This window comes from Lampetra fluviatilis, chromosome 71 (genome assembly GCF_964198595.1).
Source record: "Lampetra fluviatilis chromosome 71, kcLamFluv1.1, whole genome shotgun sequence".
Lineage (NCBI taxonomy): Eukaryota > Metazoa > Chordata > Hyperoartia > Petromyzontiformes > Petromyzontidae > Lampetra > Lampetra fluviatilis.
The window spans coordinates 722,755-740,938 of record NC_136345.1 but is presented as its reverse complement, the minus strand read 5'-3'; the positions used below and the strand labels follow the sequence as shown (position 1 = coordinate 740,938).

The 18,184-nt window shown below is 44.0% G+C and overlaps 1 protein-coding gene across 1 annotated transcript in view; it reads left to right on the top strand.

The window, feature by feature from the left end:
- The window catches only part of LOC144952959 (guanylate-binding protein 1-like), a 126,189-nt gene that overhangs the window by 16,157 nt on the left and 91,848 nt on the right, over positions 1-18,184 (top strand). The window contains exons 4-6 of the mRNA XM_078883446.1: positions 3,923-3,977; positions 13,415-13,452; positions 14,319-14,355. Of these exons, the coding sequence (XP_078739572.1) occupies positions 3,923-3,977; positions 13,415-13,452; positions 14,319-14,355 (130 nt within the window). The remainder of the gene's footprint in view (positions 1-3,922; positions 3,978-13,414; positions 13,453-14,318; positions 14,356-18,184) is intronic.

Here is an 18,184-nt window from a genome sequence, read left to right as displayed (position 1 = left end):
TCGAATCCCATGATCTCCTGCATACCAGGCGAGGGAGATAATATATCACCATTGCGGCGCCCCAAACCTCCACTGACCAGCGTGTTCAAGTAAATTAAAATAATCCCAATGACCAATATGGCATGAGGGGCTCTTATCCAGAAATGGATTCATAAAAAGTCAGGGCAAAAATATGATCATGATTACAGGGTTGATGAGGATAGTGGTGGTGATCATTGTAGTTGATTGATGATGATGGCTCAAGCTCTCATGGAATATTGCACTATCTTCTTGGTTCTGTTGGTAAAGTCACGTAGAAGGGAAATAATAAAATAATATAAATAAAACATAATAAAATAAAAATTATCACGACGTTTCGGCCACAACACAAGCAGCCGTCCTCAGGTGAAGAAACAGAGCTGTCGGAAAGACAGCGTCCCAATGAACACCGCCAAGCTTGGCAGTGTATATTTAAGCTGGGTCGGAGAGCGCCTTGACAAAGGAGTTTACATATCAACAGTGGAATTAAGCATATTGATGAAAAATGCAGATATGGGATTAGTCACTCCTTGTGGAATTTGTAGGTTGTGGGGTGGTCTCAAAGTCATATTATGCTAGTGTATTATGTAGGATTAGCAGTAATAAAAGGAGGGAAATTTTAATCGTAAGGAGCTGCAGCAGCCAAACCACCGCGTATCAAGCTCGTGCATTATGTGGGCAACAAAAAAGGAGGGGTTTCTAAAGAACTGCAAATGCCCTACTACCATATAATACACCTATGTGAAAAAAACTAAATATAAACTACATAAATTTAATCAATGTGCTCAATATACTCTCCAATAAGCTGAGCTATTAACATTAAGTAACTGGGTATAAGCTACACTATATAATGACTACCATATAATGAACCGATAAAAAACTAAAATATAAACTACATCAATATCATCAATATACTATTCAATAAGCTGAGTTTACATATCAACAGAGGAATTTAGCATATTGACGCTAAAGAACTGCAACTACCCAACTACCATATAATAAACCGATTTGAAAAAACTAAATATAAACTACATCAATATAATTAATGTGCATAATATACTCTCCAATAAGTTGATGATGAATGCTTGTGTTGCAGTCGAAACGTCGTGAGAATTTTTATTGTTTTATATTTATATTATTTAATTATTTCCCTTCTACGTGACTTTACCTAAAGAACCAAGAATATTAATCCCTGCAGTCACGAAAGCTTTAAATCAAAATTTAACAGCCTCTATGGGGAGGGTTTCCACATAGCTTTGAGATCCTTTTCAAATTTTTATTGCTGTGGATTTCACATCTGATGATGATTGCTTGTGTTGCAGTCGAAACGTCGTGAGAATTTGTATTGTTTTATATTTATATTTTTTTATTATTTCCCTTCTACGTGACTTTACCGAAAGAACCAAGGATATTAAGTAACTGGGTATACGCTACACTATATAATGACTACCATATAGTGAACCGATAACAAACTTGGAGAGTATATTGAGTATATTGAGCACATTGATTATATTGATGTAGTTCATATTTAGTTTTTTCACATAGGTGTATTATATTGTAGTAGGGCATTTGCAGTTCTTTAGAAACTCCTCCTTTTTTGTTGCCCACATAATGCACGAGCTTGATACGCGGGGGTTTGGCTGCTGCATCTCCTTACGTTTAAAATTTCTCTCCCTTTATTACTGCTAATCCTACTTCCTCCCTTTATCACTGCTAATCCTACATACTACACTAGCATTATATAACTTTGAGACCCCCCACCACCTACAAATTCCACAAGGAGTGATTAATCCCATATCTGCATTTTCCATCAATATGCTTATTCCGCTGTTGATATGTAAACTCCTTTGTCAAGGCGCTCTCCTCCCCCGACGCAGCTTAAATATACGCTGCCAAGCTTGGCGGTGTTCATTGGGACGCTGTCTTTCCGACAGCTCTGTTTCTTCACCTGATGACGGATGCTTGTGTTGTGGCCGAAACGTCATGAGAATTTTTATTTTATTATGTTTAATTTTTATTATTTTATTATTTCCCTTCTACGTGACTTTACCGAAATAACCAAGAAGATGAATCCCTGCAGTCAAAAGCTTTAAATCGAAATATTGCACTAATCACATGACATTTATTACAATAAAAATATTTTAAAGAAGAATAAATAAACAAAAATTGCTCGTGCAATAAATTAACACGGAAGTTTTCGCAGCCAAAATTATTACTGATAATATAATTGATTTTTGGGTGAGGCCACGTGATGATCTGGCCAAACCTGTGTCGCAAGAACCTGCACTACCCTAAATTAAGAGCAAATCAACGAAATTAGAAAATATGTTCCTGCATCCCATTTATTAAACTATTTAAAAAAAAAATCTGTTTTTAGATTGGTTTAATACATCGGCTTTCGAGACCCATATTACCCGTAATAGAGGGTTTTCTAGGTTAGATCGCGTAAATATAAATGCCTCAAACTTGATTTGAAGCTTTCGTGACTGCAAGAATCCATACTCTTTGGTTCTTTCGGTAAAGTCACGTAGGTATAAAATAAAATAAATCAGGACGTTTCGGGCGCAACACACGCGTCTGTCCGAAGGAACCAAAGAGTATAAATGCCTCGTTAAATCTGACACCACGCAACACAGCCAATTAAATAATGTTTGTCACCTAACCAACAAATGCCCATTTGTTACCAGTTCACCACACCGTTGTGTTCGAGACTAAACTTACACCATTTACAATTCGAGTACGATGTTTCACTGGTTATTATAACCAGCATCATCAGGAGTATATATTTTACCAGGTAAGACGCACTGAACTATGTACTGTAGCTCTTATTCAGAAGTGAACCTGGCCACAAATGATAGCTCAACGAAGTGGCTTATCATGTGGAAATGTATAGCAGCCAAATACTCTAAACGCACTTTGATTCGAAATCTGGAGGGAAAAAAATGCACACTACCACAAAGAGAGACACAGCAAATTCCAAATATAGCTGCATCAGGGTCAGGATCGAACCCACGCCCCCTTGTATACCAGGTGAGGTAGTTAACATCTCTCCACCACGAGATGTGACAGAGCCCCTAGTCCTTCAAGGAGGGTGGGTGTGTATCTCTTACATACTGTTTTAGCAGTGTGCATGGTTTGGTAGCTCATTGGTATTTCATTGCTATATGACCGTTTCTTAATAATAATAAATCCTACTACACCCATAAAAACTTTACATATGTACACTAGATCATCGATTAACCGGCGACTTTGGAGGGAAGGGCGCCGGATTTTCAAAAAAGCCGTATAATCACTTATCATTATGATTTTAAATAGCTTAGTTTTGCACATTCTTAAAATACATGTTTTTGAGTGTTGTGTATATGTTTTGTGACTGTTTTAAATATGTTTACTATGGAATATTAGCGTAAATAAATATCATATTGTAAAAAGTTAAGACTCTGCATGGGGTGATGTCCGTACCACTACGCTGTTGTTTTAACAACACAATGTGTTTGATGATCGCTGGACTGATGCAGCCTTTAGACTGGCGTTCTTGAAAATGCCGAATTATACGCACACTTTTCATCGGATCGCATTGTATATGTTCTGTTTTATTTTCTGTAGTTATTAGTCATGAAAAATGTATATACGTGCAGTTTTTTCATTAATTCAGTTGTTGTATCTAGTGTATGATGTAGTGTATATAACATTTGGCAATGAAATAAAGCATAGCTACTTTTTTGTCATGCACACGGCGCCGATCGCTGGACTGGTTACAAGTTTTGGAACGTTTTTGCTAGTTTCGCTGGATCGGCCCGGGACTGCCGAATATATTCAATTTACCACTTGCAAGGTTCTGAGATGTCATAAAATATGGCATGCGTTATAAATCTGAATTTTTATTTCATTGTGTTTTTCACAGACGAAGATGCGTACAAGAAAACAAGCACCATAATGAGGGACTGGAAAAATAAAGAGTGAGTGATATGCATGCAATCCATTCTTCTGCCGTGGTCTGGAGGCATGTGAATGGCTCTTAACTCAATATCAGGAGGTCGAGTGGCTCAGAGGCCAGGGATACTGAGCTGGCAATGGTGAAATGCTGAGTTCCAATCGGGGTTTAGGCTGACTGATGAAACCAAGTTCACAGGTGTAGTGAGTTGATGGTCTTACCTCATTCACCAAGGACTTGCATAGAAACCTATCGACTCGCATAGAGACCCGTACACGTTCATTTGGGCACCACGGTGGTGAGCTGTTAATGATTCCATAGAGATATGTGGTGGCAAGATTTTAACTACCTTGTCTGGCATACAGGAGGTTATGGGTTCGATCCTGACCCTGAAGCCTGTATATTTGGAGATTGCGTGTCTCTCTCTCCTGGTGGTCGGGTGGATATTTCTCTGGGTCCTCTGGGTTTTCGCTCCACATTTAGAGTCAACATTTTGAGTTTAGAATATTTGGCTGCTATTTGTGATAGCCAGGTCGCTTCTGAAAAAGAGCTATGTAGCTCAGTGCGCCTTACCTGGTAAATATTAATATATATTTTCCCCCACATACCGTATTTATGACGACTATTATTTTTATAGGAGTGTAAACTATTTTTTATAAACTAATACAAATAAACTAATAATACATACACAGGTATCCCCCGATTTACAAAGAGTAATGTGTTCTTTAAAAAGACACTGGTAAAACTGATTTTGAGTAAAATCGGAATGGGTTTTCCCATTAATGTAATACTAAAACATTGGAATGCGCTTCGGTCAGTCATTACAAATCGACTTCTTACCAAAAAATACATACTTTTTGGTTCTTTCGGTAAAGTCACATAGGTAGAAAAATAAATATCACGACGTTTCGATCGCAACACAAGCAATCGTCCTGGCAAAGGAGGTCTAATGATATAGATGCTTACCCCGAGCCATCATTACTTTGATAGTGTACGCCTTTTGGCGTCATCTGGTCTAGCACCAATTGAGATGAGGCTCAAAAGAAAGCCATCTCTGGTGTGGACCAATCAGTTTCAAGGACAATGCACATATTATCAGTGTGTTTTTTGTTTGCATTTTGAACACAAGTATTGTGGTTAATGCAGACATGATTCCTCATAAAAAGGTTTCAGTTTTGTTTCCAGAAAAAAGGGGAAGAACCCTATTCTTATTGACATACTAAGCTTAGCAATACAATGGCCGCCTCTTCAGCACCTTAGTCATGGGGTATATCAGCTCTCCGATCTTACATTTACATGCAAATTCCATCTCTAGCCCCGCCCACTTACCCGTGGATTGCACCCATCTCAAACCTATATAACCTCTTGCTGCAGCAGCTCTCTCGCTATATTTTTCCTGCCTCAGCAGTTCTCCTGCTTTACTTTTTTTCACCTGAGGACGATTGCTTGTGTTGCAATCGAAACGTTGTGATATATTATTTTTCTACCTATGTGACTTTACCGAAAGAACCAAAGAGTATGGATTCCTGCAGTCACGAAAGCTTCAAATCAAGAAAAAAAAATACACCTTCATCACTTTCCACAACACCACCGCAATAATACAAAATAATATTAACAAAAACATTTAAACGCTTCATTCATGATAAAAGAAAATACCTTTTAGAGAACTCACATAAGATCTTCAGCATATTGAGAATGCCTGGATAGGCAATGTGGAGACGTTACTGCTGCTACTGCGACCCTGTCGCGGACGGATGAGGCAGCCTGCCAGGTGGTGCTTCTTGTTCTTGTTTGTTCGGATGATGACCTCGTGGTGCGTGCCCGAAGTTAAATTTCGTCCACGCCGAAATTCGATTTCATTAAATCTAAGAAGTTGTTCGTAATTTGTCAATTGCTTAAACACTAGTACAATAGACAATGTACTGTTGTATAGATACAAAAAGGGTTTTTGAGCATCCTCTGTTTTGTGTACTGTACCACGTTGCGATCCACCAAACAAATTTACGAATTTAATACTTTAAGATGGAGATTCTGGTTTTCAGAAATGCATCTTGAGGCGTAAACCGACGTATGCCTCTATAGTATTCACGTGATTAAGATTTTTACTGAAAAGCAGATATCCTTTAAAATTACATTCTTGGATTCCTATAATTCCTCTTAAAATCTAATCTTAAAGTATACTATTCATATCTACAATAAAAATGTAGGACCTTTTTTACAGTATTTAATATGAAAAAATAAGAATACGTTTTACCCTTTCTGGCAATAAAACAGGTGTTATCAGAAATTGTTGAGTTTTATGTTCATCACAAGTACGTGTGGTTAATGCAGAGATAATTCCTTACAAAAGGTATCTATTTGGTGTTTGAACATTTTCATATGTTTTATTTCCAGAAAGGGTAAAATCTATTCTTATTTTTTTAATAACTATTTACCTTATGCAAGAGTATAACTAATCTTGATTTGAAGCTTTCGTGACTGCAGGAATCCATACTCTTTGGTTCTTTCGGTAAAGTCACGTCGGTATAAAAATAATAGATCACGACGTTTCGATCACAACACACGCAATCGTCATCAGGTGGGACGACCACAGCATGAAGAAACTGCTGAAGTAGGTGAGAGATCTGCCGTGGCACGAGGTTATATAGGCCTCGGCAGTAGGGGGGGGAGAGAGGGGGGGGAAGGAGGTGGGGCAGAAAGTGGAGCCCACAGTAGCACCCGGGTCACTGGAGTAAAGTGGACCACCGCGGCAGTACTGGAGAAATCAGCTGCAGGGGGAGGAGAGAGAAAGGAGGAAGGAGGCAGGGCAGAAAGTGGACCCCGCGGCAGCACCCGGGTCACTGGAGTAGAAATCGGAGAGAAATGCGCAGAGAGAGAGAGAGAGAAAGACACAGAGTCGTAAATAACAGCTTACATAGGCAGGTAGGATGGAAACATCACAGTCAGTTAAGACTGTACCTGGTTAATAACGTCCTTCCAATGATTGTTCAGTTTGTATCCATCTTCTCGGTTGAAGTTGTGTCTGTGTTTATATATCTGGATGGCTTCATGAACAATTCTCTGATAATAGCCGGTGGGTTTGCAGAGTACCTTCGTCTTGAAAAAGTCAATTTCGTGTGAGCGCACTGCATAAAACGATGATCAGCAACGGCAGAGGTATTGGTCCTACCGTGTTTCAGATCTGCCTTGCGTTCACGAACGTAGTCCGAGACATATCGTTTCGTTTCCCTAATGTAACTGCTGTCACAGCCACAACTCAGTTTGTAGACACCCGGGTATGGCATATCAGGAATCACATCCTTTACAGATGGGATCAAATCACGGATTTGGTGTACTGTGGCGAAACGAACCTGGATCTCCTGTTTGTTTAAGATTTTGGAAATATTTTTGGTAACCCCTGCTATGTATGGCAAAGTGATGGTATTGGTTGGATCCTCAGATGTTTGTTTGTCTCCCCATGGCTAGGGAGACAGATTTGCGGATTGTATGTTCAGAATATCCGTTCATCCTGAGGGCTTGGTGTACGTACGTGCTCCAGCTCACTGGCTAGGTGATGCTGGTCAGAGATGCAACGGGCCCAATGGTGTAGTGTTTTGATGAGAGAATTCTTCTGGGCTGGATGGTGGTGGGAGTCAGGCTTTAGATAGGCATCCGTGTGGGTGGCTTTCCTGTCGAGAGAGTATCCCAGCGAGCCATCAGGTTTCTTCTCGATCTAAACATCCAGGAATGGTAGCTTGCCATCCTTTTTCACTTCCATGGTGAATTTGATGGATGGGTGTATGGAATTGATGTGGTTGAGAAATTCGTTCAGTGCTGGCAGGCCATGTGACCAGATGACGAACGTGTCATCTACGTATCTCTTCCACAATGAAGGACGTAGGGTGGATGTCTGGATGGCATCCGTCTCAAATTTCTCCATGAAAACATTCGCTACCACTTGCGATAGGGGAGAACCCATTGGGGTACCCTAGTTTTGTTTGTAGAATGTACCATTCCAGGTGAACTAAGTGTTGGTAAGGCAGTGCCTTACCAAAGTTGGTACATCTGGATTCAGTCCCTGTTCGACCAAGTCTTCAATGATTGCAATGGCAGATCTGAAAAGCGATAGGACCAATACCTCTGCCGTTGCTGATCATTGTTTTAACGCAGTGGGCTCACACGAAATTGACTTTTCCAAGACGAAGGTTCTCTGCAAACCCACCGGCTATTATCAGCGATTTGTTCATGAAGCCATCCAGATATATAAACACAGACACAACTTCAACCAAGAAAATGGGTACAAACTCAGCAATCATTGGAAGGACGTTATTAACAAGGTAAAGTCTTAACTGACTGTAATGTTTCCATTCTACCTGCCTATGTAAGCTGTTATTTCTGACTCTCTGTGTGTCTTTCTCTCTCTCTCTCTCTCTGTGCATCTCTCTCCGATCTCTACTACAGTGACCCGGGTGCTGCCGTGGGGTCCACTTTCTGCCCTGCCTCCCCCCCCTTCTCTCTTCCCCCTGCAGCCAATTTCTCCAGTGCTGCCGCAGTGGTCCACTTTACTCCAGTGACCTGGGTGCTGCTGCAGGGTCCACTTTCTGCCCCGCCTCCTCCCCCCCTCTTCTCTCTCCCCCGTACTGCCGAGGCCTACCATATAACCTCGTACCACAGCAGATCTCTCGCCTACTTCAGCAGTTTTTTCATGCTGTGGTCGTCCCACCTAATGACGATTGCTTGTGTTGTGATCGAAACGTCGTGATCTATTATTTTTCTACCTATGTGACTTTACCGAAAGAACCAAAGAGTATAACTACTATTGTCTATAGTCACGTAATTTTACATAATTAAGTAATAATTCACAACATAAAGAGGTAAAATAGAGCCGACACGAGGTTGGGGGGGTCCGTCCTTTATTTCCTCCAAGTCCCCACGTACCCACAGCCCTCTCTCAATTCGTTCTCCACCAAAATGCCCAAGCCCCGCAATGCCCCCTCCTATATCTCCTCACCTGCTCCTCCCCTCTCCCACTGTTCCCACTCCACTGCCCCCTCCTTTTGGTGGGAATCCTCTCCATGCCCCTTAACCCACTGTCCCATCTCCATTCCTACCCCTGACATCCCTTACAAATACAATCATTTGTAGGCATCTCCCTCATTTTATATATATATACTAGCGGGAAGTACCCGGCATTGCCCGGGCGAAAAATATACTTCAAAACTTCTCTTAAAAACCTTACATAAACATACACAGATACTAAGGTATTGTGAAAGCCCGGTGGGCTGTTTGTCCATTTCTCCACCAACAAAATTATAAGAGGCTTGCACAAGTCCAAAAAGTTATAGAAAGTGAATAGTTGATCTAAAAGGTTTCCCAAAATTGTCGACCGACCCCCTCAAAAATATCTTTACCCCCACGTAGATATATATAAATACACACCCTACATACAACAGAGTAAGTAGTATCTATTGACTTTTAAATTGTATCAACTGACTGTACAGTAGTATCTACTGAGCCAGTAGTAGCTACTGACTGTATACTAGTATTTACTGACCATAGTGGAATATACTGATTGTTTTAGTATCTACTAACTCTATATAGCAGTATCTACCAACTCGATAGCAGTATCTACTATCACTACAGCAGTGCATACAGACTGTGGTGGTACCTGCTATGATTGCAGCAGTGCATACTGACTGTGGTGGTACCTGTTATGATTACAGCAGTGCATACTGCTGTGGTGGTACCTGCTTTCACTACAGCAGTGCATACTCACTGTGGTGGTCTGTGCTATGTTTACAGTAGTGCATACTGCTGGGGTGGTACCTGCTTTCACTACAGCAGTGCATACTGCTGTGGTGGTACCTGCTTTCACGACAGCAGTGCATACCGACTGTGGTGGTACCTGCTTTCACCACAGAAGTGCATAACTATTGTAGAGGTGCCTGCTATCACTACAGCGGTGCATAGCGACTGTAGTGGAACCTGCTATCACTGCAGCAGTGCATACTGACTGTGGTGGTATCCTGATATGGCTACTGCGGTGCATACTGACTGTGGTGGTACCTGCTTTAACTACAGCAGTGCATACCGACTGTGTTGGTACCTGCTATCACTACAGCAGTGCATACCGACTGTGGTGGTACCTGCTATCACTACAGCAGTGCATACCAACTGTGGTTCCTGCTATCACTACAGCAGTGCATACTGACTGTGGTGGTATCCTGCTATGACAACAGCAATGCATACTGACTGTGGTGGTACCTGCTATCACTACAGCAGTGGATACCGACTGTGGTGGTACCTGCTATCACTACAGCAGCGCATACTGACTGTGGTGGTACGTGCTATCACTACAGCAGTGCTTACCGACTGTGGTGGTATCTGCTTTCACTACAGCAGCGCATACCGACTGTGGCGGTACCTGCTATGACTACAGCAGTGAATACCAACTGTGGTAGTACCTGCTATGATTACAGCAGTGCATACTGTGGTGGTACCTGCAATCACTACATCAGTGCATACAGACTGTGGTACCTGTTCATAATCAACGTTTTTGGGTTTAGATCGCGTTATTTATAAATGTGTCGTAACCCTCCACCACCCGACACGGCCAATCAGTAAAAAAGTGTCACGTTGACAAAAGACAAATAGTTCACTGCTTTAGCCCACCGGTGTGTTGAAGCGTGAAACCACAACATTTACAATATGAGTAGGACGTTTCGCTGGTAATTGCATCCAGCATCATCGGGCAATTCTGGCGAATTGCCCGAATTGCCCGATGATGCTGGATGCAATTACCAGCGAAACGTCACCGCAGTCAGTATGCACTGCTGTTATCATAGCAGGTACCACAGTTGAACACGTAGGCTTTCGCGACCAATATTATTCATAATCAACGAATTGCCCGATGATGCTGGATGCAATTACCAGCGAAACGTCCTACTCATATTGTAAATGTTGTGGTTTCACGCTTCAACACACCGGTGGGCTAAAGCAGTGAACTATTTGTCTTTTGTCAACGTGACACTTTTTTACTGATTGGCCATGTCGGGTGGTGGAGGGTTACGACACATTTATAAATAACGCGATCTAAACCCAAAAACGTTGATTATGAATAATATTGGTCGCGAAAGCCTACGTGTTCAACTGTGGTACCTGCTATGATAACAGCAGTGCATACTGACTGCGGTGATATCTGCTGTGATTACAGTAGTACATACTGTGGTAGTACAGGCTTTCACAACAGCAGTGCATACTAACTGTGGTGGTTCCTGCTATGATTACATCAGTGCATACTGTGGTGGTACCTGCTATAATTACAGCAGTGCATACTGACTTTGGTGGTACCTGCTATGATTACAACAGTGCATACTGTGGTGGTACCTGCTATGACAGCAGTGCATACTGACTGGTGGTACCTGTACGATTACAGCAGTACATACTGACTGTGGTGGTACCTGCTATCACTACAGTAGTACATGCTGACTCTATAGCTGTATATATCGACTGTATTGCACAAAGTACTCACCTGACAGTGCCGTGGTGAGGCCTAGTCCCATGCAGACTCTGCGGCCTCGCCTAGATTGCCCAGCTGGCCGAGGCTGGGGGCTGGGCTGCTACCCCCCCCCCCCCCCGCGCTACAATAATACTGTCTAAGCACTATAATTTTAGTATATACCGACCCTATAATAGTAAATGCACACATTGGGGTGGGGGGGAGAGAAGAGGACATGACACTTTGATTAATTTAATTCAGCGTTGCGTGTATTTTTTTTTGCATTATGAATGCGAATGAGAATTCTCCCCCACCCTCCAGCGATGGAGTGTGTGTTGCCAGGGGCAACTCCTGTCAGCGTTTCGCGCATGCGCAATAGCGTGCTTTGTCCCCACGCGGGGCAGCAAAAGTAAATAAATAAACATAATAATGCAATTTATAACGTGCAAGTTTGCGGACGTAACGGCCGCAACTCAGAAGTGCGCAGCCAAGCTCAGAGTCGCTCGAAAGCATATTTATAGAGGTGAGTTTTTAAGTATCTCTTGAAGGAGGCGATTGAGCGTTCCAGACTGTTGGGGCTGCCACCGAGAAGCGGCGCATAGGCATGACCATCCTGGATCTTGGTATCAAGAGGAGGTCGTGAGTCGCGCTGCGCAGGCATCTGCCGTGTGCTGAGCTGCAAGTCGTCAATAATGAAGAAAGGTACGGCGGTCAGGCAGATGTGAACGCATGGTGGCAGAGGCAGGCAATCTTGTATATGAGCCTGCTGGCGATGGATAGCCAGTTGAGGGCACGGAGACAGGCAAGTGAGTCGAGACGGGGATGAGTGTGGCCAATGACGATGCGTGCTAGGTTGTTTTGTAGTCTCTTAAGTTTTTTTAGGTTGCCAGTGGAGGTCCGGACTAGGATGGAGTTGCAATAGTCAAGGCGAGATCCAACTATGCAACATGCCAATGTGTTGGCAATTTCAGTGGAGATGAGAGGACGTAGGTGTCTGAGAGCCTTCAGGTGAAAGTTACATGAACTGATGATATTATTGGTTTCACGGTCGAAGGATAAAGTTGAATCTAGGATGACACTGAGGTAGCTATAGTGATCGGTGAACCTGATGCTGTGACCAAAGATGTGTATGTGTGTTGGGAGTGGTGATGAGTTGAGACGTTGCTTGGTACCTAAATTAATGGCACCAAATTGTTAATTTAACTTTTTTAAAGTTTACGGATGGGAAAACGGAATAGCCTATTCCCACCGCGGGGCATAGGGCGTGCTGCCTGGCAACTTTTTTTCGACATTAACCCCACGGTTAGAGCCAAATCCCTCGCAAGCGCGTATGCAGACGGACAGACGGACAGACAAAGTATGACGTTTATAGGTAAGATATATGTTTGATATTATTTCCTGTATGCCCTGTGCAGAATTATTCAAAAATAATTACTTACTTCTTCTTGTCCTTGGCCTCATATATTGGTCCCTGGTGAACTGCAGACATGCTGACATGTTGCGTTCTCTTCCTGAGCAACTGCTGCCTCTGGTTCTAAGCCTATATTAGAAGCCGTATATAAAGTCATTCGTGCTTGGTTGAACCAATCAGATACCTTGTCTATTACTGTAAACTGCATGTGTTCCTCAATTTAAAATACATGAGAAACTTTATATATATTGCTCTAAAGTCACCATACTTAAATTATCTCGTATACACTATCAGTCAAGGCTAAAATGTTTCCATAACTTGGAGCCCTACAAATCGACACGTAAATATTCACCTAACAACCCCTGTATTAAATTCGAAGCCAATTCGCTTCAGTTGAATTTGTTGATTGTATTGGTCTGTCCAGTGCATTTGGCTGCAAGCTGCCAATTTTGTTAACATCGCGCTGCTTCAAAACTCTGCTCCAATTTATATTTTATCATAACGGTGTAACGTGTGTATGGAAAACAAAAACAATTAAAAAACAAATGAAGAGTTGTGATATTTCTATTCGCAGGCAAGAGAACTCACTTTCGCAGAAAACCACAACACCAGGTTTGAAACGCACGATAGTTGTATGATTGTGTTTGTAGTCTAACACGTAGGCTCTCACGACCAATATCCATAATAGAGGTTTTTTTGGGTTGGACCGCATAAATAAAAATGTGTCTCTCGATAAATCTGCCACCGCCCGACACAGCCAATTAGTAAGGTTTGTCACGTCATCAAAACGTGACATTTTTTACTTGTACAGCACATGGGTGTGTTGGAAAGTAAACCCACGATATTTACAATTCGATTACCGTGACGTTTCACCAGTAATTGCAACTAGCAGCATCAGGCGACATCCAGAGTTGTGGAGAAATGATCGTCCTGTTTCGGTCTTAAAAAGAGTGGGGCTTAAATGTCATGTCGTCACTTGTGAGCCAATAAGGTGCAAAGACCAGAGCGGGGGGGGGGGGGTAATCTTATATATAAAAGTCTCCGTGCGCTCGCGCTTGCGGGGGATTTGGCTCTCGGACGGTGGTGTTTAACACTGAAATAATTTGCCAGGCGGCACGCCCTAAGCCCCGTGGTGGGTATAGGCTATTCCGTTTTCCCGTCCGTAAACTTTAAAGTAGTTTAATTAACACATTTGTGCCGTTTCTATTATTCATTATTTACTTATTGCACGACATCGACTGTACCAAGTGACGCCAATTTCGTGGGGAGGGGGGGGCGGACCCTGCCAAGTCATGCGCGTTCACTCCAGCTCACGGGAGACATTTTCTTTTACGCGTTTTACAGTCAACACGTACACACATGACGCTGTGGATATTTCTTCACAGTGTCATGTCCTCTTCGCCCCCCCCCCCCCCAACACGATGCATTCAGTTTATACTACAGACTCCGTACATAATAATATTTTACTGCTTACATAGCATTATTCTTGCACGGGCGGCGGATGTTGGAGAGGGGGTAGCAGCCCAGCCCCTAGCCTGGCAACGTGCCAACTCCGCGCCTCGCCAATGTAGGCCAGGACGGGGGCTACGCATCGCACAAGGCCTCAACACGCCTATGCTAAGTACAAATTTTCTTGCTTCTTACGCTAACAACTCCAGTCCATTGTTTATTATTGTTAAACACATTAGTTGACAAATATTACAATAATGTTTGTGTGCAGATAAAACTCAGCTTCATTGTTTACCATTATGAAACAAGTTCACAGATGTTACAATAATTATGTTTTTGTGAAGATAACTACTCAGGTTCATTGTTTACCATTATGAAACGAGTTGACATGTTACAATAATTATGTTTGTGTACACAAAACTCTTTTTGGATTTTTGGGTTGCTCAATTTCCCCTTTTTTTGATGCGCTTTTATAACGCTGCCACGGTCTACTGCCAGTCTGTGATTTCTGCTTATTTCTTCAATGCATTTCTATTGTTTTCATCGCTCACGTCACGCTATTTAGTCATACAAAGTACTGCGATACTGATAGCTGTGCCATCATCGGGGACTGCTGTGCCCGTCGATGTGTGTGTGTGTGAGTCCATGTGTGTGTCTTTGAGTCCATATGTGTGTGCGTGTAGAGCCATGCGTGTCTTTCACTCCATGTGGGTGTCTTTTTCGAACGGACAACGTCAAAAGTGTTTATGTGTGTGTGTTAGTCCATGTGTGTGTGTCAGTCGATCTGTGTGCGTGTACGTCGATGTGTATGTCAGTCCATATGTGTGTGTAAGTCTATACATGTGTGTGTCACTCGATGTGTGTGTGTAAGTCAATGCATCTGTGTGTCACAGTCCATATGTGTATGTGTGTGTAGGGCTATGTGTGTGTCAGTCTATGTATGTGTAAGTTCATGTGTGTGTGTCTTAGTCCATATGTGTGTGTGTGAGTACATATGTGTGTTTACGTCAATGTGTATTTTAGTCCACGTATTGCTGTGTGCGAGTCGGTGTGTGTGTGTGAGTCGCTGTATGTGTGTACGTCCATATATGTGAGTGCAACTCCATGTGTCTATATCTCAAGTGGATGTCTGTGTGACAGTCGACATGTGTATGTGTGTGTACGGCAATGTGTGTGTCACTCTATGTGTGTGTGTGTCGCTGTATGTGTGTACGTCGATATGTGTGTTTTACTCCATGTGTGCGTATCTCAAGTACATGTCTATGTATGTGTGAGTCCATATGTGTGTGTGTCTGTAAGTCGATGTGTTTGTGTGTCTCAGTCCATGTGCGTGTGTGTTAGTCGCTGTGTGTGCATGCCTCCATGTTAGTCAGTGTAACTTCATTTTTTTGCGTGTCTGTAGGTCCATGTGTGCATCTTAGTCCATGCGTGTGCTTTATTGACCTGCTCAAAGCCTATGATACCATCAGTAGGCCTGGCCTCTGGGTTGCTCTTCGTACTTTCCGAGTCCCGAACCCACTCATCACCATCCTTAAGGACCTTCATGATGGTGAGCGGCCCCGCGTCTTAACTACGTGGCCGTGAGTCAGAGCAATTCCCTTTACACCTTGGGGTGCAACAGGAATGTCCTCTGGCTCCCACATTGGACCACGTAGTTCGTCGAGCCTTCAATGACTGTACCGGAAGAATTCCCATCTGCTACAGATACAATGGGAGGCTGATCGATGCCCGGGTGCGGTCAAGGGATGACTCCCTATTGCTCAACCACATTATGTATGCCGATGCTAATGGCTGCTCACTCGGAGGAGGAGTTCCAGGTGCTGCTGCTGAACCTGGAGCTTGCCAACAACAGGTGGGGCCTTACCATCAGCCCAACCAAAGCTAAGCACCTGCCTGGCCATTTTGTACCATCGGACACTCCACCCCCACAACTCCCAATTGGTGATGGGCCAGTTGTGGAGACAGTGGAGAGTTTTCCTGGGAAGTGTGCTAATGACCGGCTCCGGTTTAACAGCAGAGGTCTCACTCCGAATCAGTCGGGCTGCAGTATCTTTTCATTGGCTGCGTAACGCTGTGTGGAAGCTACCTGGTCTATCACTCCATACGAAGCTTCAGGTGTTCTCAGCCACGGTCATTCCCTCCCTTCTCTACGCTTGCGAAACTTGGACCCCCCTAATGGAACATCTTCGCCAGTTAGAAACATTTAGGCTGGCCTGCCTACGATCCATCCTGGCTTTAACCAGGCTGCATTGTGTGAGGAGCTCACAAATCCTTGAAAGATGTGGACAAAGTCCCATCGGTGACCTCCGGCAGGCAAGGCTGCGTTGCCTGAGTCATGTAGCCCGCATGGCCAGCCACCACATGCCTAAACAGCTTTTGTTCCGCCGGTTCGAGGGGGCTAAACAGGTGCGGCACGGGCTGGAGACGACATGGGAGTTATGTGCTACAGGAAGACTTGCGGATGACTGGTACCAGCCGTGTCAAGATCGGCCACTGTGGAGGAGGCTCCTGAAAGACGCTACTGGCCAGTTGGAGGCAGTCACCCTCCAACAACAACGGAGGGCGGAGGAGTGACGCTCACAACAACGAGCGGAGCGCCGGGTGGCTAAAGCACAGAAAGTTGCCACAGTAGGGGCCACAGGTGCTGCATCAGCCAGTCGTCTCAGTCAGTCGACCTGTGCCATCTGGGTTTGCCCTGTGACCTCTTGCCAGCGGGCGTTCGACACTTCACATGGCCTCAAGGTGCACATAGCCTGGCACAAGCGTTGTTGTGACGTCACCGCCACTTAGTGGCGAATGGCGGTTGTTGTTCAGTCTATGTATGTATGTGAGAGTCCATTTGTGCGTGTAACTCTATTTTTGTGTATCAATGGATTTGCGTGTGTAACTACATGTGTCTGCCTTTTTCGCCCGGGCAACGCCGGGTACTCACCGCTAGTGTATTCATATAAATTATAATGGATATAATTTGCCGGTTGGAGTTTTCATAGGTTAACCAACATACGTTATGCACGCACATTATGCATGTGAAGTACCGTTGATGACTCTTGGACACCGTTGGTGAGGCACACGTATTTATTCCGTACAAGTAGTCACAACTGTGGACATACAATACTAGAGGGGGTATCGGCCCCCTCACCCGGCTAGCTGGGAATACACTGCTAGCTATCTCTGACCTACCTCCTAGTCCTCCACTAACGGGCTAGGGGAGGCTGTCTGGCCCGACACTGGTAAGTCGGGCTACGGTACCCAGAGTCCCAGAGCACTAGCTCTGGTTCTCGGGACCACGCCGCTGGCTCGGTCCTGCGCGGCCCTGACAAGGGCGGCGTCCCAGGGGAGTCCAGGGCTCTAGCTAGACAATCTTCGGTCTTCACTGGTTTAGCTTTAACATTCTGCCCCGAGCCCTCTGACACATCCCCCTTTATACTCCACCCCCGCTGAGGGGTGGGGCCCCGGGCTGCCTGGTGCGGACGTCGTTGAGAGCACCCCCCCCGTGCACTCACGTAGCCCCGCCCACTGTGTTTGTTTCCCATAAGCTGCCATGCATAACGGCTCTCTCTCTAACACCCCTACATCACCCCCCCCCCCGCATAGCTTGCAGCCGTCCCGGCTGCCAACATACAAAAAAAACGACAATAAAAGCGCATTTACCCCCTGACCGCGCGTGTGCCTCACTATTTTTCAACATAACGCGAAGAGAACAACAACAAGAACCAGAAAACCCCGAAGGGAAAACAACCCGACGCACCCCCCCCCGAATAAATACGAATTCTGTAAAAGCAACGTATATACAAATCGCAAGGAACCCCCAACACACACACAACACAACACAATGTGCCAGGAGCACACCACCGACGCAGCGCACAGTAACCATACACGTGAAAATAAAAAAATA